Raw genomic sequence first — 25,080 nt, 5'->3', positions numbered from 1 at the left:
CATATAATTCATATATCACAATCTATAAACTCAGGGTGATATCATACAACTCTAAAAAGAGGTATTCTAGAAAACTGGAAATGTGAGTTTATATGAAATAAGACTTAGATAATGAGAAAGTTCAATTAATTCACCACTAAAGACAACGATTAGAGTAGCATAGCAATCACTGAAAATTGATAGTAGGGGCTTCTTTAATCCTTTAGAAAAATAAGTCTGCGTTTTCAATGAATGCAGGCCAAGAATAAGATAGACTAGTTGAAAGCTGAATTGTCTAAGTTCAATAAAGCAATGGTGCAATTTTATTATATATACTGAGTTGGGATAAAGTTTGGCACCAAATTAATATCTTTAAAACAAAACGGGCGATATTTTTGAAATTTGGTAGCTGAGTGTAATGGACCACAATACATCTGATGAGCATATTTTCATTAATGAGATACTTCCGGTTTAACAGGAAATGACAAAACTTTTTATTTAAATGGGACACCCTGTATATTTCTGCAGATTCTGAAAGTGCACCTTGTTTCGGATCTGTCCATATCGGGTTCCATGTAAAAATTATCTGTAAAAAGAAGAAATTCAGTCTTTTTGTACATTTGAGAAAAAAATCCATTCAAATAAATAAATCGTTGTTATTTGTATCAATAGTGAGAAATAAAACGAAATACTTTGTATTAGATAACTCTTTCTGCTTTTCATGACGTATTTTTTATGAAAATCTATAAAAAAAAGAAATACAGGGCTTTTACTAGTAGAAAAAATTTATTGAAAATAATTAAAAAAAAATCATTTTAAATGTTCAAAGTGCTTGCCATTCACCTCCTGAAAATAAATTTCAAAATTACCTTCCGTTCCGTTTTAAATATATTAATTTGGTACCAAACTTTTTCCCAACCCTGTATATGGTCTTGAAGAGAGTGTGAAATTTATCAATAAGTAGGTACAACATTTACAGGGATTGCTCACAAGTAAGCACGATTAGTTTGTCTATCAGCAAAATAGGACACTCCGTTGATAAATAACGAGCGGTACAAAATGATAGTATTTAAGAAGAAAAAACCACTAACCGTTGGTTTCGAGAAGAAAAGGAAGCTTGAGATCTAATTTGTGAGAGGAGCAAAATGAATGTATATGACAATTCATAAGTATAATAATAAGATCATACCAAAACTAATTAATACACGAATATCAGAGGCACCTTCTAGGGTGGAACCAGGACTGGACCAGAAGACTGTCAAGCAGATTCATTGCTCACAATTGACCGTTGAACTACCGTTCACCTTTCGTTCTGCTGGGTCCTCCCTGGAAGCATAAGAATATTTATTCTCATCTGAAGACAGAGTTGACTGATTTGTCGTTTGTGAGTTTTTTCTGCTACAGTGATTCAGAGAAATGTGCATACAATCATGGTAGATGGAGGAAGTAACCCATATCTTACAGATGTATGATTCTTTATCACCAAGATATGAGGTGATTTATTGATTTTTCTCATTTTTTCAATTGATCATAACTTATGAACCACAATACACTTTTTTGTAACATTTGTTTCGCACGTTTTATGTCCGTAGTGCTGTCGATTAACATAATGAAAAAAGTCGTAATCCAGGCCCAGCCCCACAAAAATTGATAATTAGATTTAGAGTCTAAACAAGACCCTGTATATCAATATTTTGTAATTTCATTTACAAACTTGGAAAGAGCAAAAAAAAGTGAGATGTATTTGGTGTTACCGCATACAACTTTTCCACTTCTTATCTTGAGTAAAATTTAGATGTTTCGAAAATTTTGAAATATTGATATGGTGTTGTTTCGCCTCGAAAACTACTCATTAATTTTTTAAGGCCGAACCTGAAATAAGACCTTCGTTATTATTTTGTAGACTGCACTGTACAAAGAGAATGTACAGACCAAATATTAGAAAAATGTGTAGGTTGGTTCATAAGTTATGATTAATTGAATAAATAAGAAAAATAAATAAATAACCTCGTTGTCCTCTATCTACCCTGTTTGTATGCGCATTTCTCCATGAATCACCCTATATATCGATTTAAATGAAAATCGCCGAAAATACAGATATGCATGTGTAAAATGAGCCGTAATTTTTTTCGACCAAGATGTGCAATTTTGTATTTTAACGAGTCATAAGTGAAAAAAGCCTTATTTTCAAACAAAAAGTTTAGTTAGCGAAATTACTAATTTTCAACTTTACCAGTGCTCATTTTCTTCCTCAAATAAAATACAAAATTATTTTTCTTTATGAATAATGTTTCTTATTGATGCAAAAGATTAAATTTCATGAGATACTGAACTTTACGAAATTACACTCCTACTATTTCGAGAACTTCTGAAAACACTGTTCGACGGACAGAATGATTGAAGCAATCAGAAGAAAAGTCAAAAGTCGATCTACAAAACTCTCAAATTTTGGAAATATGAAAAGATATTCACCCATAAGTTTTTCACTAGCTGGTTCTCTCATTGTTTTGAATGTACCTACCTACGTTTATTGTTTTAACACTATTCCCAGAAATTTTAGAAATAGTCTAATTTTTTGAAGTTTTTTCTGTAACGCATGAAATTCAGTGTTTTGAATCAATTAAAACAATTTTACGTGATAGAAAATGCAAATACATGGCATTAATTGAAAATAAATTCAGTTTCTCTTTCATCTTTAAGTTGCGGTCTCAAAGATTCGAATTTTCGTTTACTAATAAAAATTCATTTTCATTCAAAAATAAGCATTGCTTATTCAACTCATGCAATTCTAAATCTTCAGTGAGTTATTTTTATCAAGATCGATACATTTTTGGTTGAGAAAAAAAATTGAAACAAAAAACTGGTATGTTGGCTTTTTCGTCATGATTTTGAGGTTATAATGAAAATTTGGTGAAGTGAGTAGATAATTGCAATATCTACAACTTTGAAATTCAAATTTTATCGATACGAGATGTGATTCAGGCGTGAAAATCATTTCTCAACCCTGAAAACAATCAAGTCCACATGTTCTGGAACGTTTACAGAGTTCTCTTCATTAATATTAATTCAGTCTTTATATTAAATTTGCAACATAATTTTTTTTTCTCAATCTTTTGAAGCATATGAAATCGAGCATGCAATTATATAATAATTGAATAATTCAACTTTGAGAAGACAAAATACATTACCCTTCCACGTTTGCACCAAAATTGAACAAGAATGCGTGAAAAAAAAATTATTCAGGAAAGGTCTAATTCAGTATTTAACTAAGTTCCACAAGAGAATTTTACAGAGAAATCACAAGGATTGATCTTAACTGACTTTCCAATTTTCCGGAAAACCTAAAAATTATGACATTTCAGGTCCAGAGTGGGGCTGACGACCTGGGCTGATGCGCCGGTGAAAGTACCATAGAAATACGGTATGTTTCGGTTTTCGGTCAGGAGCGTAGTCAGTAGCAAGATCGGTCGTGGCATTTTTCAATTTTCAACAACGGTTCACCTCACTTATAGTCCTGTAGTTCTTCATCTGTCTATTTCGTATATACGAAGCAATTGTTGAAAAAATTTGAACTTTGAAACCCTCGGCAAAACCTTTGGCAGCCCAAAAACCGCGATCTTCTGCCAGTAGTTTCGGTTTTTCCTGAATACCCCCGCAACGAGGGGTTTTAGAGGAAAATCTTCGAAATCAAAACATGTAGAATATCAAATTCCTTCTTGTTTTCCTCTGCGACCAATACGAGGCGTGCTATCGCGTCTCAAATACAGGGTGTTTCACAAGTAAACGGACAAACGAATACCGTGAAAGGGCATTGAACTGAGTTCAAAAACACATCATATATGTGTCTTAGGTACTCCGTGTTTCCGATGTACAGGGCGTTTTCTCAAATTTCTCGAATTTTCGTTTGACTGTAACTCCTGATGATTTCAACTGAAAATTTATTATCAGGTTGAAGTTGTTACTTTCAATGAAACAGAACATTTAAATTTGACAAAACTGTGGACCGGACTCATTGGGACTATATTTAAATTCAAACTAATTAAAACCACCCTGTATGTAGTTTTTCATCATAATTTAAATGTAAGATTTTCTCAAATTCAATGAATCGTTGGTATGCCTCATTCGTGAATTATTTTCAATGAATAATTGTTGTGTGCATATGAATGGAGTCAACTGACTTCAACTTTTCGTTGAAGAAGAAAAAATTGCAATGAAGAATTTTCACATGAACACAAAACAATCATTTATAAAACATGATCAACAGGTTGAGCAACCCAATAGTTCATTTAGTTTGAGAGAATCGTACATAAGTATAACGAAAATATTAAAATTATGATTAAAAAATTTCATCAAGGGTGTTTTTTTATGAGTTTGAAGTTAAGTAAAGCCTGACTGAGCCCGGTCCTGATTTTTGTCAAATTTTACTGTTCTGTTTCATTGAAACTTCTATGCTCATTCAAGATAAATGAAAATTTGAGAAGTTTCAGAAAACCACCTGTATAACGGAAACGGAGTACCGCCTTTATGGGTTGTTTTTGAACTCAGCTCAATACCCTCTATTCACGGTTTTTATTTGTCCGTTTACTCGTGAAACATCCTGTATAGACCATTTTTTTCGAAGTGGATAAGAATCATTTCGTAGCGATAAAATTTATAACATTTATTCTACAGCTTTTCCTACTTTTTGGGCCCCATAACCAGACACACACTGTCCTCTCCAACGCATATGTAAAAGGCAGTAGCGGTTTTCACTGATGAAACTTAGAGCCGCACGAGAGATGATGTTAAGAAGTATTTATTCATATTCTTCATTCAAATCTACGGACAAGCCACTGAATCTATTGTGATATGGGGCATTCAAGAAATCTGGATCTTCTGGCAAAGTCAATCTATCTCGGCATTCACCAACATCTTCGCACGCAGATCGTCTTCGTTCAAAGAACCTTCCATCTGGTTCGAGTATGGTTGGATCAATTCTCGTGTCTTCACTACAGATGGGAGACAGGCAGCAACGGCCTGGTCCCCATCCACATTATGACACTGTGTATGTACTAAGCGGCCTTGCCGAACGGCAAAATCTCATCGCCAAAGCCAAAGAGAGAAGACTCATCCACATATATGTTGGCTAGGATGATCCCCATATAGATTGATCAAACGTTTTCTTTTGTCCATTCTATCATTAACAGGTGTGTACAGGGTGGGCAAAATTGGTGATAGCTGAACTATAACTTTATCAACAATTTCAACCCAACGAGATAGAGGAAAATGCATGGCACATTACGGTCGTCTTTTTTCGAGAAACTAACATACCTATTTTTTCTTTTGTTTTCAAGTTATGGGTAAAAATTTCAACTAATGTTTTTTCTTATGAAAAAATTAGTTTTAAATGACTGAGAAATACTGAGGGCGATGTATGATATATTTCTGAAACGGTGAAAAAATGGCGATTCTTTCCAAGTCATTTTAAACTACTGTTTTCATAAGAAAAAACACAACTTTATGTTATAGTTCAGCAAATAAACCTGTAGGAAGAAATCATAGTACGCCACTGGATTGCTATCAGAAAGTGTTTGAAATGTTTTCATTTCAAAATCCTAGCACAAACAGAAACGGAGATGACCAATGTTGAAATCGCCCAAAATTAAATTTTGGCCTATACCTCAAAAACAAGAGAAAAAAGAGAAATACAGTTGATAGCATTATTAGTTTCTCGGAAAAAGACGACATGAATGGCACATTCATTTTCTGAAAAGTTGTAGTTCAGGTATCACCAATTTTGCCCACCCTGTACAGAATACGAATCGTGAAATGTTTAGTGGTGAATTCTACTCCCTGGCAGAAAAATACTAATCTTTGCGAACAACCTTGAAAAATTGATAATGTCCAACTTTAAAAACTCACCGATAGAATTTTTCAAAATTTGTCACCATTAGATGGATGTGCCGATGTGCGCAAAGTCTTGCCAGCATAATAAAGAGTGACTGCCTGTACTATGGATAATAGCATTTGGTTCCAGAATAACTTCACGAGCACTTTTTATTTGAAGTATCTATTCTTCCACTGACTTCACCTATCCTTCACCCTTCCTAGGTTTCCTAATGATTCCAAAGAAAGAAATCGCAGGGATTTACCTAGATAGGGGGAGTGTGAAAGCTAAACAAATTGACCTATCACATCCTAGTTGGAAACACATTATTTAAATAGTCCCGGATATTTCGTGGACAGCAGGGGAGGGCTCTATCAAGTACTAACCGTTATCTATCTGATATTGAGAGGGTCATTCGAGGTTCGAAACAATGTAGGAAATCTTCACCTTGCATTCATGATTGTAGTAAAAATGGCCCAATAAGCAAAACACAGACAAGACCAATCCAATCATTCAAGGATAATGAAATGAAAGAATATTGGGATTCTTGGACTAATTTTCTTTATTGTTCTTCAATACAACGCCGACGTTTCGAAACGACTTGTTTCTTTTTCAAGGCTAAAAATTTAAACAATACCTGAAGGAAAGGATAAGACAACATAAGAGGGACTGTGAAGACGTGACCAACTACAACAAAACAGCGGTTACACACCACCTGATGACTACCGGCCACAAGTTTGATTTTGATAACGTAGAGATCCTAGATAGAGAGAAGAACGGATACAGAAGGAACATAAGCGAGATGATACAGATCAGACGCAACAACACCGTAAACCACCGAGAAGACGTTGAACACTTAAGTATCATCTACAGCAACTTAATGGATGACTAAATAGATGGCAGGAATTCAACTAAAATAGTACCGTTACTGAAGTTTTATTGATGAGTCTGTGATTTACACCGTATAATTGAGATGTTTTTTTTACATATCCTTGCATATTTTTGTATGTTTTTGTGTATTTTGTGTTTAACCTTCATTGATCAATAGATACAGAATTTCCCGATATAGTAGAGTACACCCCTGACAAAGACTAGTGGTGGCGACAGATGAACACGAACTCGACGAACGTCAAAAATTTCTATGTCACATGCCAACAACGACGTCATCTGTCGTAGCCAATATTCCGCGTCTTCCTGAAACAACATTAAAAGTTTTTTAAAAATTAGATCTCTTTGAAATATGGAACCAAACTTAAATTTATATCGACGATATTGTTCAGAATACTAGGTAATTGTGTGTACGAATGATCTCGAATGAAAATTTTAATGTGTTTAAATTTTTAGCCTTGAAAAAGAAACAAGTCGTTTCGAAACGTCGGCGTTGTATTGAAGAACAATAAAGAAAATTAGTCCAAGAATCCCAATATTCTTTCATTTCATCTAACTAAATGGACGATAACCTAAGAACAATTCAAGGATAATCTTCGCTGGAAATTTGCTCTCAGAGAGTGGGAGTGTAAAACTGTCTCAGAGTCTTCTATACTTCAGCGTGGTCACTTCCACCACCCTAGCTATGGATCTTGTGCTCGTTATTGGTGTGTGCTAGACTATTCTCAAAATTTCCGACGTATGCAACCCGGGAGCTTTTTTTTGGTGTAGCAGGGGGAAAATCTGCAAGTCAGACGAACCACACTCTCCTGAGGGGGAACAAGTGTGGGGTTTCTCACTCTCCTGAGCTCGAGACCCAGTAAAAACACTTAACTGCTTCTTGAATATTGATTCCGGGCATTTGCCTATAAACCGTTCATCTCTTAGTCGGTTTTCTTCTCGCACTCTATCGTGCTGGGATTTATGTGTTTATCCTCTATTGGATAACACTTTATTGGATCTTCCAATAAGTTTCTGTTCTTATTTTAATCTCTTTTAAATTGATCTCTTGGTCTCCTTCGGTAAATTCGCATTCCCTTTTTGTCTTCCTCTGGGTCGTAGTCCACTAGTCTCCTGAGTTCTTGATTCGGATGGTTTTTCGCTGTTTCGAATAATTTTTCTGCTTTTCTGTTCATGAATTCCGTTATGATTTCCCATTTTAGGTCCCTATAAATCTGTCTATTCCTGACAAACCAAGGTGCATCTATTGCACATCGTAGCAGCTTGTTTTCAGTGGCCTGAATTCTTTTGATGTGGCTCTTTGCCGCGAAACCCCAGGCAACTGATCCATAAGTCAGTTGAAGATTAGCAACGGCTTTGATTATCTTCAATTTTATCTCTTTCGACATGTGCTTTTTTCTTCCTATTAGAGGGTAGAGTCTATTCATCGCTGCTTTTGTTTTGTCGATTGCTTGTTTGATATGACTTTTCCAAGTAAGTCCTTTGTCAAGCGTTATTCCTAAATATTTGGCTTCATTTTTCCAGTCGATTTCTTCGCCGTCAACTTCAAGATTCGTTGCGGGTCGCAGTCTTCTCTTTTGTAGTAATATTGCTTGGCTCTTTTGTCCATTGAGCTTGATTTTCTACTTGATGCACCAGTCATTTGTTTCGTCAATCGTTTCTTCATAGAACTCGTTCTATTACTTCTGGGTTGCGGTGTCGAGTTGCTATGCCTGTGTCGTCAGCATATAACGTTAGCATAGTTCTTGAACTCTTCGGAATATCGTGAATGTATATGTTGTACAGAAGTGGCCCAAGTACTTACCCTTGGGGTACCCCAGCCTCTATATCTCTTGTTGTGGAGCATTCTACTTTCACGTAAAATCTTCTATTTTTGAAACCCGGGAGTGTTTCAAACTACCAGTATATGTATATGTTACGGCTAAAGATAGGTGTGAAGATAAACTTTAGATTAGCCGGCTAAACTTAGCTTCGGGTATTTGCTTATGTTAGTTTCTTCTATCTTTAGCCGGCTACACTTAATTGAAACCATAATCCATCGGCTAAAAATGTAGAAGCTAATAGAAAAAAGGAAGAGTATTAGCAAGGCTTGAGGGGCGCAAATTTTCGGCAATTAAAAAAATGTGAAGAAATAGTAATATGTATAATCAAACTATTGATGCAGTTCATTCTTTTTATGAGTTTCACATATTCTCAATAGCAGAAAAGCAATCTGTTAAGCAGTTGATAAATTGAGAATGAATATATATTTGTTTCTACTGTTTTTCAACGCATTCTTATTAGCGAATCTAAAAATCTAAACGCCTGATGACAAAATTCGAAATAAAGATGCTAATTTGAGTGTGAGGGAAAACTCTAGAGTTAATGCTTATCTCTCATCTTGTTATTATTCATAATTTGCAAGGGAATTAATGAGCAAAGGAAAGAATGAAGACAAGAATGGTGCCACGAACTTCTTCATGAAAATACCAAACGACAAATTCTTGGGAAATATAAGAAGCAGTACCCAACCTTATTTGTAGCTAACCGGACTATTTCGCTGATAAGCTTTTTACGCTGACTGCACTAGAATCCTCCGGAATGATTCATCAAGCATGGCGACAGGTCGTATTTTGGAATCCTTATGTTCAATGACTTGGGAAGAAATATTTAACAAAATCAGCTAGAAAAAGTGTTTTCAACTATTTTCATGTTCATAGTTTTTTTTTTTTGTTCTTTTTTGCAAAAGTATTGAGGTTGGAAAGAATTTGCAACATTATAGAAAGTATCGTTTCTATTTCGTAGAAATTTTTTCCATAAACCCAATTATTGTTTAGTAGGGAAAATATACTTTTGTTCACACAAAAAAATACTCCATATCTAATGTCTAATATTTCATTTCCTTGTGAGGTCATATTATGGTTTTCCACAGGACAATTGACCATCCACGTTCCTATTGTCCTGTGAGTTATCCCCTACTCCTGTGGAAAGCTGTATATCTAACTTCTTTATGTGAATTCATAAAAAAAAAACTTAGACTCCATTTGAAGAGCATTAATTTCCTAAACAGATGAAAATAACTCATTGAATGTTGAACTGAAAACTAACGGGCGTTATGTCACGAAACCTCAATAAAATGGCATTCGATACTATTTTGCATATTTCAATTCTAAAAATTGAAACAAAAACGTGGCCTCGTACTTTCGTCTTCTCCCATCCCATCCGACCATTCAAAAGACAACACCCCCCCGCGTGTCCATCGAATACATTTTTAGCCGTTTTTTTTTGGATACTGCACATTCATTATCTGACTGAAGATGAAATTCCCCGACGCAGATGAATACTTTTTCGAACTTCAGCCGGTCCTTGAATATATTCAAGGAAACTTAGGTTTATAAACCTAAGTTTAGCCAGCTAATCTTAAGTTTATGCTCACACCTATCTTTAATCTTTAGCTATAACATATTGCACCACGTTGATGAGCATTCCCGGACATGGATGAATTCTCAGCGGATATCTTTCTGCATGCAATCAGCTCGTCGACAAGTTCGTTATTTGAATAAATATGAGACATAATTGACAAATTCATGGGGGTAAATAAGCTAAACCAATCAACAAGTCGTGTGACCATACCGTTCAAATCAATGTATCTACTGAACTAAATAATCTGATCTAACCGCGGACAGGGATTCTCTTGGGAATTATAAATTCTGTATTCTAAATTTCACTAAAAAAATCAAACAGAACGGTTGATGTCATTCGATTAAAAATCTCTTCTTTGCACATATTCTAGAAGCAGAAGGCAAAACTACTTCATTCAAAAAAGTTATCGAACTATTTCTCATGAACCACCTCCCTGACGACCTAACAAACTAAAAGGTTGATGTCATTCGATTCAATATTCTAGAAGCAGAAGGCGGTACCACTGCATTAAAAAAAAATTATCGAATGATTTCTCATAAACTACCCCCTTCCACCCCTCTGACGGCCTGTCAAAGGAAAAGAGAACTGAAAAGTTCAGACCAATCGTAAAACGATCTGTATCTGGAAATCGTTTCAGAAAACGTTCTCCAGTTTACAAAATGACTAGTCAGTTTGCAAACTGACGGATTTTAGTATTCGACTGCGACATATCCATTGTTTTTCCAATTAATGTACCCGGTGATTGTTTATATTTTACCCAATAGCTATCTCAGTCAATATTGGTAGAACGAAAACGTTCAAATGGGCAAATTTGTGGTATTTTTTATGGGCATTAAGAATTCAGTACTAGGAAATGCATAAAAGCATCGTAAACCTTAAAATTTTATATGAACTCTCATTAAATGGTGCACCCTGTATTTTATTTTCCCAATCGGTAAAGTTCTTTCTCCTGGTTTCAAATATGTATACTTTATAGAGGTTATTTTCGGCAGTTTTTTTAAAATAAAGGTTTATTCGTCTGAATCTGAGGCAGCTGTGGAACGCCAGTCGAGAATGAAAGGATAGGACATGTGGATTGGCAGGAACGGAACCATTCTATGGCCTCCTAACTGTCCCAACTTAACCCCATTTGACACTTTTTTATGGGGATATTTCAAATCTAAAGTGTATATGTCCCGTCCGCAAAATATTGAACACATTACAACCAAAATAGAGGAAGAAATTGATAACCTCAATAATAATCCAGAAATGATAAGAAAAACTCAAAAAAACTTAATGAAAAGATACCGATTGTCTGTAGAATAAGTGGGGAACATTTCGAACACTTAATGTAACGTTTAGTTAATAAATAAATAAGAATACATCATATCAGTTGTTTTATTTTCCACGGTTCTTTTGATATAAAGAAATCGCATCGTTGTCGTGTGGCGTTCCACAGCTGCCTTAGATGTAGACGAAAATATCTCTATTTTCGGAAAACTGCTAGAGATAACCTCAATAAAGTATATATATATTTGAAATCAGGGTGTACCATTTAAAAATAAGAGTTCACATAAAATTTTTAGATTTACGATACTTTTATGCATTTCCTAATACTGAATTCTTAATGCCCGTAGAAAATACTACAAATTTGCCCATTTAAACGTTTTCGTATGACCAATATTAACTGAGATAGCTATTTGGTAAAGTATAAACAATCACCCTGTACAATATCCATACCGGATATCCAATATGTGCCCGTGATGGACTCAATAAGAAATATAACAGATGTCTGTAGAGGGGGAAAGATATTTATTTATTTATTATTACAAACGGCAGAGCGAATTTCCCATTATTCAGAATATACCATAATTATGATCATACAAAAAATTTTTAAAAAATGTTTAAATTCAGTTAAAAAAAGAAACACAAAAAAAACGAACAAGAAAGAGTCCACAAGTTTTACAAAATATCTCTTCAGACCAAAAATAGACATATTAAATATGTAGATCAATTTCTGGCGCATTTGCCCCTTCTATCGTTCGTTCGATAGGATTGTTTATGGCTAAGTTTGATAGAATGGAGAGTGATTCTCCGTCATTATCATATTGGCTATGGGCTGAGAACAAAACATCAAACATTTATGAAGGAAGATGATTTTTACGTCGTGAATCGATTTCTCATTCGAAGGCAAGCTCGAAATAAAAGCTTCTGGTATGCCTGAACCACTTAAACAATTTAGAAATTCTTTATGTCATTCAAATCGGGATTTCATCATATGCAAAAATCTGCCTTCCTTTTTATCAAAATTGCAAAAAAAAAAACAAAAAAATTTGTTAAAATTTTCCAACTGGGTTACAAAACCCATATTTGCTTAGGTCCCGAAAGTTAGGTGGATCACCACTCATTTCGTAAAGACATCGCAATTACGTAAATTGAGCTAGTAAAAGTGATATTGATACCAAAATTAGATATCTCGAACATCTTGCGCAAAAAAACTCACATGAAGCGTCGTAGGGTTTCTCAGAAACCGATAAAATAAATGGATAAGTCGAGGCCACGTTCTGAGAGCCATTCGTATACCCTTGAGGATCGATTAAAAATACGACCCTATGGCAACGGATCCCACACGCGATAATCAACGGAGGAGAAGTTAAATCGAAAAGGAACGTGCATACCTGCATGGCATGGCGTACCTACACGTTTTCATTTCGATTCGATACTTCAAACAATAAACTTATTAGATCAAAATTGGGAAAAAATACAATTAAGGATTCGCTTCTAATTACGTTCACCATTTTAACATTTGAGAAGAAATATCTTATGAGAAGTCGTTTAGTCAAGCTTAACTTCTTGATGTACTAAATTACGAGAATATGTTACGAGGATATATTGATATCTAGTTAGCCTAGACCAGTTCCATGCACAAAAAAATATTGCGTTACCATAGCAACGAACAATAACTCATTACAAGTGTCATCGTGAAGTTTGAGGTCAAAAAAGTAAACCAGAGTTACGCATAAATTAAAAGAAGGAAGATGTCCACCGAAATTGTGAAAATCGAAAAATTGGAGTATCGAGCCAACATCAAGTACCTGTAGTTAAAAGGATTAAGAGGTAAGCAGATTTACGAAGATATGCTTAATGCCCTTGGTGATCAATGTCCTTCGTATGCGACCGTGAAAAATTGGACTGCAAGCTTCAAAAGAGGTAAATTTTCCATTGAAGATGATGACCGATCGGGAAGGCCAGTTTCTGTGTCAGTCCCCGAAAATATCGATGCAGTTCATGATATGATTTCATCAGACCGTCGAATTGGGCTAAAATGGATATCTGAAGCACTGAATGTTTACACGAACGCGTTCATCATACAGTTCATGTCAATTTGGATATGAGAAAAATTGCTTCAAAATGGATCGCCAAATGTTTGAATGTTGATCAAAAGCGTGCAAGGGTAGAAGCATTGCGTTCGATCTGTGCTCGATTTGAATGCGATGTAGACTTCTTAAACCGAATGGATGAAACTTGGGTACATTTCTACAATCCAGAAACAAAGCAACAAACGATGGAATGGGGACACTCTGGTTCTCCAAGACCTAAGAAGTTTCGTGTCCAAAAATCTGCTGGAAAATTTCTTGCTTCAGTTTTTTGGGATTGCCATGGAGTAATCATGATTGATGTTTTTGATAAGGGTAGAACAATAACCGGAGATTACTATTCGACATTACTGACCACTCTACGGGAAAAAATTAAAGAGAAAAGACGCGGAAAGCTATCCAAAAGTGTTTTGTTTTTGCAGGACAACGCCCCTGCACACAAATTTCATGTTGCCATGCAAAAAATTGGTGATTTAGGGTTTGAATTACTAGAACACCCCCCTTATTCACCAGATTTGGTTCCATCCGACTATCATCTCTTTCCTCAACTGAAAAAATGTTTAAAAGGTCGTACATTTTCTTTGAACGAGGAGGTAATGAAAGTTGTGGAGGTCTGGTTTGCAGAGCAAGAAGAAACATTTTTTTGAAAAGTCTAGAGACGTTGCAGGTTCGCTGTAATAAATGTATCCAAGTAAGGGGAGAATATTTTGTTGAGTAATAAAATATTTTGATATTGATATTTTGTTCTATAGTAGGCTAAGAATTTTATAATATATCCTCGTATATGGAATAAATGATATGATGTAATGAATGATATAAGGACCAATTGGATGATGATAACACAAACATAACGGTCAAAATTTGTTATTAGTTATACCAAGCTCGAAATAAACTAAGCAGCAAATGAAGTCGGGCAGCTGAAAAATTGCCTATGTTTGATTAGATATATATTATGTAACTACGAAATCACTTTGACCTCGAGATGTAAATCCTTATACTTTCTCTATATTATAACACTGGCGCAGGGAAACTTTTCTCCAATATCTTCTTTTTGTAGACGGTGTGAATATAAGGGAGCCAAAAATTTTTTGACGAATAATTTAGTAAAAGTAGAGGCCTTTACAAAGTTTTTTTCTTATGCTGGGTGGATTGTCAAGGTAAAACGTCTTAGACACTTTATGAAATCTTCTCTTTCTTTAAAAATTCTAGCTATAACTTTGACATTTCTTCGCCGATGTTGGGTTTTTCTCTAGTAATGCAAAGCACAAGTCAAGTCTCCACATACTGGTCCAGGGTATTTCTTTCAAGCTCTTCTTTTTGTACAGGGTGGGAATATAAGGAAGCGAAAGATTTACATATTGAGTGGCTGAGAATTCAGAAACAGTGAAGGCCTTTCAACGTTCTTATTTATGTTGGGAGATTGTTAGGTCATTACCGCGAAACGTTTTCCTGATTTTCTCGATACATGGCGTTAATATGGAAATAAAGCAATTTTATGAAATTTCGTTTTTCTCGGAAAAATCGTCATTTTTGAAAAACTATAGCATAGATTAAGTATAAAATGCATCGAGGAATAATTTGTGAGGACAATGATCGAAAGCAGTGGCGTGCATATGAGATTAGGTGCCTATGTGGTAAAAATTACCGAGAAGAAATTATAAATTTTATTTGGAATTTTTTATCGTTTTGTTCAGCGTTACACAAGTATCATTTTCTCATCATTTCACCTGAGAGTTTCTTGCTGACGTTCCTTTAGGTACTTTATTGGAATTGATTTCACTACGATTGAAGGTTTTTTTATTTTGACCATACTTATGTAATTATACAGGGAAATGATTTCTCGATGAAAATAAGCAGGGGTAGTTCCTATAAATTTTTTTCGAAATCGACCTCCCTTCCAAGATACAGCCTTTGGAAGGCGATGACGAGTTGACAGTTTTTATTTTTTTTACGGGTTCTAAAAAACACTGAGTTATAAAACTAAAATAATATGAAGCATATGTAAGTTTTTATTTATTCCGAGAAAATTCTTCGAGAGACTTTTTTCTCCAGAATTGAATGGGAAACCATAAGAGAATTTTATTTTTCGAAAATATATCCCACGAAAACAGTTTTTGAAGGAAAATCGTAGGGGTTGTTATTTTCAACCCCTAATACTAAAATTATGAGATATAAAAAAAAGTGTGAGTAACATCTGCTTATATAGTGCTTCATATTATTTATAATTTTATGACTTAGTGTTTTTTAGAACCCGTAAAAAAATTGTCAACTGTCAACTCGTCATCGCCTTCCAAAGGCTGTATCTTGGAAGGGAGGTCGATTCCGAAAAAAATTTATAGGAACTTCCCCTACTTATTTTCATCGAGGAATCATCGCCCTAAGTCCATCAAATTTGTTTACAGACACCCTGTATTTTTTAATTATGCTCGATGAGGTAACGCATCATCGCCCACAAAAACTAAATCCGCACGTCAATGCAGTTGATTATTTTATTCTTAGGATATCCTTGATGCAGTTTAAACGATATCTGCTACTGTTATTTAAAAAAATAGGTCCTTTCGTTCGCATAAAAAGTGTAGCACTTTTCTGCACTTGATTTGATTTACACCAGTGTATAGAGGAAGTATACTTTATCTACACATAGTCAGAAGGAGATGTAGATAAACTACACCTCCTTTTCACTGGTGTAAATTCAATCAGCAAACGAATACTAACATCGAGTGTAGAAAAGTGCTACACCTTTTATGGAAACGAAAGGACCCAATGTGAATTTCATAAAATAGAGTATTTCCATAACAACAAAATGTCCCGAGGTACCTTATAACCTAGCAATCTATCCATCGTAAAAAACTCTGTAATGCCTCCACTTCTGCTTTATTCTGAAGGAACCAAAAAATTTGAAAATTTTCGCACTCTGTTGAACAGGAAGACATATCATGAGCGAAGAAACGTCGAAGTTATAGCTAGAATTTAAGTGATTTCGTCGAGATATTTCCCCAACATCGCATCGTTCTGAAAAAAGGCGAAGACATCCCGACTATCTACAGTCTACAAAGCATCGAATTCTTCAACAAAAAACTTGAATTTTGGGCTTACATACATACCTTGTACAACAAAAAAAAATTGACAAAATATCCTGTGCCGGTGGTATACAGGACGAGGATAACGCTTCTGGTTAAAATTATGCAATTTTTCAGATGTCCCACTTCATTTGCCTCTTTGTTATGTCCATAGTAAAGCTGAGTAGATTTCCAAGCACTCACTGGGTTACACATTTACAAAGGAGTCATTAAAACCTGAAACAAAGGCCATACCATCAGATGAATGTGATGGAAAGCTCCTTCATTAATGTTTTTCTTTTCCTAGAATAGTTTCATCACAGTAATGGACATTGATTCGACATTTTCAATTTCAGGAGAGTGCGGACATGGAAGTCCATGCGAACAACTCTGTTATGAACTCCACGACGGCATGTACGAGTGTGATTGTCGACAGGATTTCGTACTTAGAGAAGATGGATACAGCTGTGCTGGTGAGTTTCTGCGGAAAGAAATTTTCCGTCCAAGAAATACTGACAAAGTGTCCTAACTTTAACACGCCAAAATTTATAACTAGTCAAACAATTAATTTTTCCAAAAGCCTCCGCTTCAGCTAATTTTTCTTTCGAAGACGTGATAAGAATTTTACTTCCCGAACTTTATTCCCCTAGCGTCCAAAGCTGCCACGACAAATTTTCAAATAGGGAATGTAGGACGAGTTATTCATTTAAAATTTAAAATTCTGCTCAAACTTTAAATAGTAATGCAGAGTGTGACAATTGTTGATGAAATTCCCTGGACAGATAATTGGTCCTCACACTCACACAAGCAATACACAAAAACAGCGCATTTCTTGATTCTTACGTAAGATTTCAATTATATTTTGCCAAATGCTATTCTTGATTGAAGAAATGTCCACCTTTGAGCACCCTTGCACCAAGGACTAAAAAGAAACATGATAATATTTATAAGGTTTTTCGGGAAAAACGGACCCCATATTTCTTCACGAAATATTAACAAAGAATCACCTCGTACATTTCTGCTGCATGTTTAGGAAAACACACTACAAATATCAACAAATGATTTCAATCGGATATTTCGACGCACCTTTATTCAGCACACTGGTACGAAAATTCTACAATAATAAATGAATGTGCACATATGGGGTAGCCTGACATTACTAAGCCAAAGATACAGGGTGATCCAGCGAAAACTTAACACCTCGATTTTCAGATTTTAAAATGAAAATGATGAAATTTTTTTTTTCAAATAACGACTCTGCGCGAACAACGGTTTATTTAACGAATGACATCCAGAAAAAAATGTATTCGCTGCTTACGTTCTGCTACTGGTTGCCACATTTGCCGCTACTGATTCAGTCGGAAACAAAAAGAGGGTGCATGAAAGAGGTACATGAAAGAGTGGCTGTCTTAAGCTGCATTCACAATCAATTCGCGGGCCGAAGTGCACTTCGGCACGGAAGCTCAGCAGATGGCGTTCTCTGTTACCATTCATAATAAAATTCAAGACTAGCACGATATTGGAAATTGGCGAAATTTCTTTCAAGCTTACAAGACTATCACTTCGGCCAGGAATTTTTGCCAGCTATGGATGATGCTGATGCCTATGTTATGGTCAGTTACATGTTTAACTCATTTGAGTATTTTGTCCGGAGTTTATATTGCGAATGGTAAATTTAGGTCATATAGCAATGGATCCGACCTTTAGTACTAGGAAATTGTCCGATGCATCTGGTGTTCCACGCACAACAATCATGAGAATCCATGCACAACATAAATTCCAACCTTTTAAGATACGATTGGTCCATGAACTGAATGAGGATGATCCTGATCGCTGACTCCAGTTCTATGAAAAGGCCAGTGAAATGGTTAACGGTAACCAAAACCACATGTTCGATATCTGTTTTTGGACGAGTGAGTATTCATTCTACCTTAACGGAATTGTAAACCACCATAAATGTCGGTATTGGTCAGATCAAAATCCAAGATTATTTCGTGAGGTGCATACTCAGCTTCCCCAAAAACTAAATATTTGGGCGGGTAGTTATGGAAATCACATAATCGGCACTTTTTTATACCTGGTGATCTTGCTGGCCAAATTTATTTAGATGAACGCTGTTCATCCATGCCCCGTGAAGGTATTGGATCATTTTCCAACAAGATGGCGCACCACCACATTTCCTTCAATCGGTTCGTCAATTCTCAGATGAAAATTTTCCTCAGGTCTGGATTGAAAAAAGGGGACATATTGAATGGCCACCCTGTTCACCTGATCTGGCACCACTGGACTTTTCTATGGGGTCATCTAAAATCCAAGAATTTCGCTACCCAGCATGCATGTGTCACTGGATGATTTGGAAACTCGAATCATTAATGAGTGCCGACAAATTACACAAAAATCTTGAGTAATGTACGTGAATGTTTTCAGCAAAACTCATTAATACTGCATGGAAGTGAATGGTGCCCATTTCCAGCATTCAATAAACTAAGCACAAAAATGAGTACCTACCTACTCTTACCAACTCTTTCATAATTTTTCTTGTCATTCCGTTATCGATAGAAATTTTGAAGCGAAATTTTGAATCAGACAGATTGCAAAATAATAAACTTTGGTGGAATGACGAAATAGAAGAGTTGATAAGGAGAAAAAAACAGCTGTACCAAAAGAGGCTGAATACACAAACCGAAGAAGATAGAGGATCTTATATGGAAATGAAAAGATTAACAAGGCGGACCATTTCAGCGGCGAAAAGACAAATGTGGGATAAGAAATGTATGGAGATCAATACATACCTGGGAGGATCTAAGTGTTCCGAGACATGGAAGTTCATTAAGAGAGTTAAATCCAGTGGAAGAAATCAGGCAGGAATACAGATAATACCGACGGGAAAATGGATAAACCACTACGAACAACTGCTGACAGAGAATAGAAGTCAATATAATACGATCTCACCGTCAGAAATATCGGTCATAGGAGAGGAAATAAACATCGACGTTGCCACACTCGAAAGGGCTGTAACTAAATTGAAAAATGGCAGGGCGACAGGTCCAGAAGGTATACCAGCAGAACTGATAAAAAATGGAACAAGAAAACTCTTCGAAGCCCTGACCTGGTGTGTGAACAAGTTCATAAATGGTGCTCCAATACCAGAACAATGGAAAATAGCCTATATTTCCTCAATACATAAGAAGGGAGATAAACTGAACTGTGGTAATTATAGAGGCATTTCAGTGACGAGCACAATGAGTCGCCTCTATGGAAGGATTCTCCGAGATCTTATAGAATCCGAATACAGCGATCAAGAGGAGGAGGAACAATCTGGGTTCAGAGCTGATAGAACATGCACTGATAACGTTTTCTGCTTGAAACAATTAATAGAGAAAAGAATGAACACAAACCAGGAAACTCATCTTATGTTTATAGACCTTCACAAAGCCTATGACACGGTACCGGTTAAGCAACTATGGAAAGTATTACAGCAGTCGAATATCAATCAAACCTTAATCACAGCTCTTCAGAATCTGTATAATGGCTCAGAATCCAGAATAAAAATAGGCAATCGACTGTCGCGAAGTTTTTCGGTCAACAAAGGGTTACGTCAAGGATGCTGCGTATCTCCAACACTCTTCAAAATTTATGTGGCCAAAGCTTTATCTCTTTGGAAAAGAAAATGTAGAGGGATGGGAATATACCTGGGAGACACCTGCCTGTTCACATTACAGTTTGCGGACGACCAAGTGATCATTGCCAATGACAAGGCAGACCTGGAATACATGACCCGAAAATTGCAGGAAGAGTATGAAGAGTGGGGTTTAGAACTCAATACCAAAAAAACCAAATATTTACCAATCGGAGGTGAATTATCGAACATCCAACTCGATACAGAAGAAATCGCTGCCTGCACCAGCTACACATATTTGGGTGTGGAGTTTGATATTACAGGCAGGGACGATCGAGAAATAAAAAAACGTATCAACCAAGCCAGGGGTCTCATCTCTTGTTTGAATGGAGTCTTCTGGAGCAGCGAAATAGGAAAAAAACGAAAATATAACATCTATGATACGATGATAAAAAGTTCTTTATTGTATGGCGCAGAAACGTGGAAAATTACAGAGAACAATAGGAAGAAACTGGAGGCTACCGAAATGGATGTGTTCAGAAGGTCACTAGGAATATCAAGAAAAGACCGAATACGGAATGAAGATGTTCGAGCAAGAATGGGAGTAGAAGGATCTCTCATGACAGACATCGAACGAAGACAACTTGTTTGGTATGGACACGTGCAGAGGATGGATAACACCAGACTACCAAAGCAGATCCTGGAATGGGTACCACCAAATCGAAGAAAACGAGGAAGACCAAGAAAGACGTGGATGGAGGGGGTTTCGAAAGCGATGAGCGCAAGAAATCTGACAGAAAACCAGTGGAATGACAGAAGGTCATGGAAATTAGGCATCGGACAACGACGAAAGACGTTATGAAACCGATATATATATATAATTTTGAATCAGATAGTACTCGATAGAATCTTCAACATGAGGAATCGCCCCTATTCAAAATCAAGGGGTTGTGCTCACCCCAACTATTAGGGGGTTGCAGTTACGGGGATGTAAAAACCGAATCAGAAATTGACGGGTCCGAGCGATTTTCCACATTTTCCTTCTAAAACTGGAATATCTAGGTGTCAAGTTTTCTTCAGACCACACACTCTGTTTAATCCACGAAGGCGTAGAAGGGCCACATAATGTTTTAAACATATTTTTCGCTGAATTCCGGAATTTCATTGAATTGGGGAGTTCAATGTTGTTTTATGGTTTCTTGCTCGAAAATTTGGTCGATTTCAGTATCTGGGATGGGGAGAATAAGGCTTGCCCAACTTGGCCCCTACCTGCCTACGACCATGATCCATGATTCCATAAAAATCCAAGAACTCAAAAACATCTATCTAATGAAAATTTTTTTCAATAAAATATAAAATAAATTAAGTTCATAGTCATCATAGAGCAGACTATATGAGGTTTTCTCGTTGTAATAACCTCTTGATGTAAGAAATCTAGAAGAAAATGAAAAACACCGAGTGTACCTATATTATGTAGCTATTGAGATAGCCTCACGAGTATCTTGTACATATGTACGAGAAATAAGTTTTTTCATAAAACATCCGGAACTACAAAAAAAATGCATGTCGTTATGGAACACCTTGTAAAAGGTTTTTCTATTATTGTTATGGCCTCTCTTAGAAGAGCCATAAAATAATATCAAAGAACATCCTTTGTTAATCATCCATTCAGCATAAATGTGGGACTACCTACTATTATATGAATATTATTATTTGTAGGAAAGCAACCTGTTATTCAGGAACTGATCCACGTCGTCATGGAACACCCTGTAGAAGGTCGGAACAAAATAAAATTCCGACTTCAAAGTCGGCTGTGGCCCTTCTACGCCTTCGTATTAATCTTTGTATAATCTACACTTGTTTTCCAACATAATGCCTTCAACGCACGACTTCCTATACATCTACAACTTGCACCCTTTAAATACTTTTTCCAGGTGCGTCCAAACCCAATAAAGCACTTTCATATGACATGCACGAATATTCTCACAGAAACATATTATAATAGCTGGAACAGAAATCTATTACCCTTAAATTAGCGTCCTCACTTTTCTGGCTTCCGTCCATGCGATTTAAATGGAATGAAGCATGAATCATCGATCGCTTATTCTGTCTGTGACTCCGTCTATCTATTTATCTATCCATCAGGAACAAATTTACAATTTTGGAAGCCTAAAGTTACGAAGTTATAATATCATTCTGCGGAAGATATAAGATTTTTCATGTATTTATTAGAAGAAGTATAATAATAAGAATATAATATAATAAGAATTGAATAAATTTAAAGAATTGGACCTTAGTTGACATATACAGGGTGTGGATTAGCGAATGGATAATATGGTACCTTGGTACCTGCGGATATATGACTTTGCGGCGATTCAGAATAAGTTTCACGTTCAGTAAAAGTACAGGGTATCCCAAATTGCTTGATTTTGGCTGTTTCTGGTACTTCTATACTACATAGGCAAAAACATTGAAAGGAGTCCTGGGCTCGATTTTCATGAAAAGTCCATTAGTGAAAACCGTTTCACGATATCTTCATTTGTTTTGAAGAAATAACCAAATTTTGATATTTCATCGATTTCGAAAATGTGCCATAAATTTTTCATTTTCGAAAATATCTGAAAACGAATTAAACTTGCTACAGGCACTTTTTCACAAGGAATCAGACACTGAAACAACTTCGTTATTTCAAATACGAATGCATTATGTTTTTGATTTTATAGTATTCGAAAAAAATTAGCTTTTCAAAAATATATATATGTCGATATATCACTTACATCTTCTAGGAAAAATCAGCATAAAATTGAAATAATCACTAACTGTTGAGTATCTCATACATTACTCTATGAATGAAGCAATTTTTTGGTTTTTGCTCTAGATTATTTACGAAAAGAAGCGTTGCCATAGATATAGTCAATCTCTCATAGAAAAACGATATAAAGTCACAAAATAAATCATTTATCGATATTTTGATGTTTGCTGACTACGTGGAAATAATGATTTTCAAGCATGTATGAACATTTTGAAAAATATGATATGTTAGTTTGCTTCATTGAGTGTGGCCAAAATGCAGATTCTGCATCAGAACTCTTTTTCAATAGTTACCCTGAAAGAAGACAACCGAATCCGCAGATTTTCCGAAGAATAATAGAAAACTTACAAAACTATGGATCCTTTGAAAAACCTCGACCTAAGAAATATTTCAAAGAGAATCGAGAAGAATCAGAGGTGAAAGTGTTAGGGGAGGTTGTGCAAGATCCTTACGTATCCATAAACCAAATTTCAGAAAACACTAATATATCCCGAAGTAGAATGCAAAGAATTTTAAAAACCAATAAATTCAGGCTCTACAAAATACGGATGGTACATCGCTTATATCCTGGTGATTCACAGCGGAGGATGCAGGACGACGATCCTGGAAGGATGTTATTCCAAAAATTTTCATTCTCTCCTCGTAACTGGGGCGCAGTGTACCATACGGTATACGAGTCGCCCATCTCTGAACTCCCTCCAATTGTTCAATATCAGACTTGAGATTGGGACACCAAGCTGGTCCGGCGAACTCAAGAATAGGGCGTATATAAGTCGTATAAATCTTAGAACAAACAGCAGGTGAACAACCACGAAAGGACTTGGAAATCGTGAATATGAGGCTTCTTGCCCTGGCCGTAATCTTTTTCACGTGCTTTGACCAACTCAAATCCGAAGTAACGGAGATCTGATTGAAGCAATGCTGAATTAGAGATTGCATTATTATATATTTTGGTATCATCAGCGAACTGAGAGCATGACGAACGCAATATGCGGGGCAGATCAGCTGTATAAATCAAAAAGAGCAAGGGTCCCAAAACAGACCCCTGAGGGATACCACTAGTGACGGGTCTTGGTGTTGATGTGACATTTGATACCCTAACAGAAAATTGCCTATTTTTTTAGGAAGGCCTCAATCCAAAGCAGAAGATCTCCTCTCACTCCGAAATGCTCCAGCTTGGAGAGAAGGCGACGGTGGGGAACACGGTCGAATGCTCTCGAATAGTCTAGGTAAACGACATCAACAGGAATGTCCATATCAAAGGCCTTCGTCCAATCGTTAATACACTCCAGAAGGTTTGTGAGAACTGAGCGACCGGGCAAAAATCCATGCTGGTTCGAAGGGATTATTGTATTTGAAAGTAGGAACTTGGTCATTTCTTCCAATATAATGCGTTCACAAACTTTAGAAGCAATTGATGTCAGACTAATGGGGCGATAGTTGTCAGGACACAGCTTATCTCCTCTTTTGAAGACAGGTGTCACTGATGCCTGTAACCACGAAGAGGGCAAAGTGTGCGATCGGAAAGACTCAGAAAATATCATAGCTAACGGGACACACAATGAATTGGCACAGTATTTCAGAACTCTAGCGGACACTCCATCAGCACCAGGTGAGGAGTCAGTTTTTAATGCTTCGAGTTGCTTCATTACCAATTCGGGTGAAAACTGCACCTCATTTACCTCGACTTGACAGCGATCACATTTAACTGTTGGTAGTGGTCCAGCAGGCTCAGCAGTGAATGATGAAGCAAATGATTCGGCCAAAGCCTCAGCTGACTGTCTGAAGTTATTACAGATCGCGCCTGAGCTTGCTCTAACCATAATTTTCTAGACAAATAAACAGGCAAGGACGATTTGTATGGGGATATATCAAGAATAAAATTTTCAAGGCTCCAGTCGTAAATAGGACTGATTTAGAGCAGAGTCAGGAACTCCATTGGAGACATATCCCGCGTTGTTCTGTTCAATACGGTGAATTCTGATAGAAAAAGATGTCGAATTTGTTTAGAAAAAAATGCTGCTCAATTCGAGAACTTTTTATGAGTTATATTATTAAAATTAATTGTAAAAATTTTGCTCGAAATTTATTCGAATTGA

General features: G+C 36.1%; 1 protein-coding gene across 1 annotated transcript in view; it reads left to right on the top strand.

Moving 5' to 3' along the window:
* The window catches only part of LOC123307956 (pikachurin), a 95,342-nt gene that overhangs the window by 25,675 nt on the left and 44,587 nt on the right, over positions 1–25,080 (top strand). The window contains exon 2 of the mRNA XM_044890461.1: positions 16,907–17,023. Coding sequence (XP_044746396.1) covers positions 16,907–17,023 — 117 coding nt within the window. The remainder of the gene's footprint in view (positions 1–16,906; positions 17,024–25,080) is intronic.

This window comes from Coccinella septempunctata, chromosome 2 (assembly GCF_907165205.1).
Source record: "Coccinella septempunctata chromosome 2, icCocSept1.1, whole genome shotgun sequence".
In the NCBI taxonomy this organism is placed as follows: Eukaryota; Metazoa; Arthropoda; class Insecta; order Coleoptera; family Coccinellidae; genus Coccinella; species Coccinella septempunctata.
Note: the sequence above shows the minus strand (reverse complement) of the source record. Positions and strands in the feature narration are given on the sequence as shown.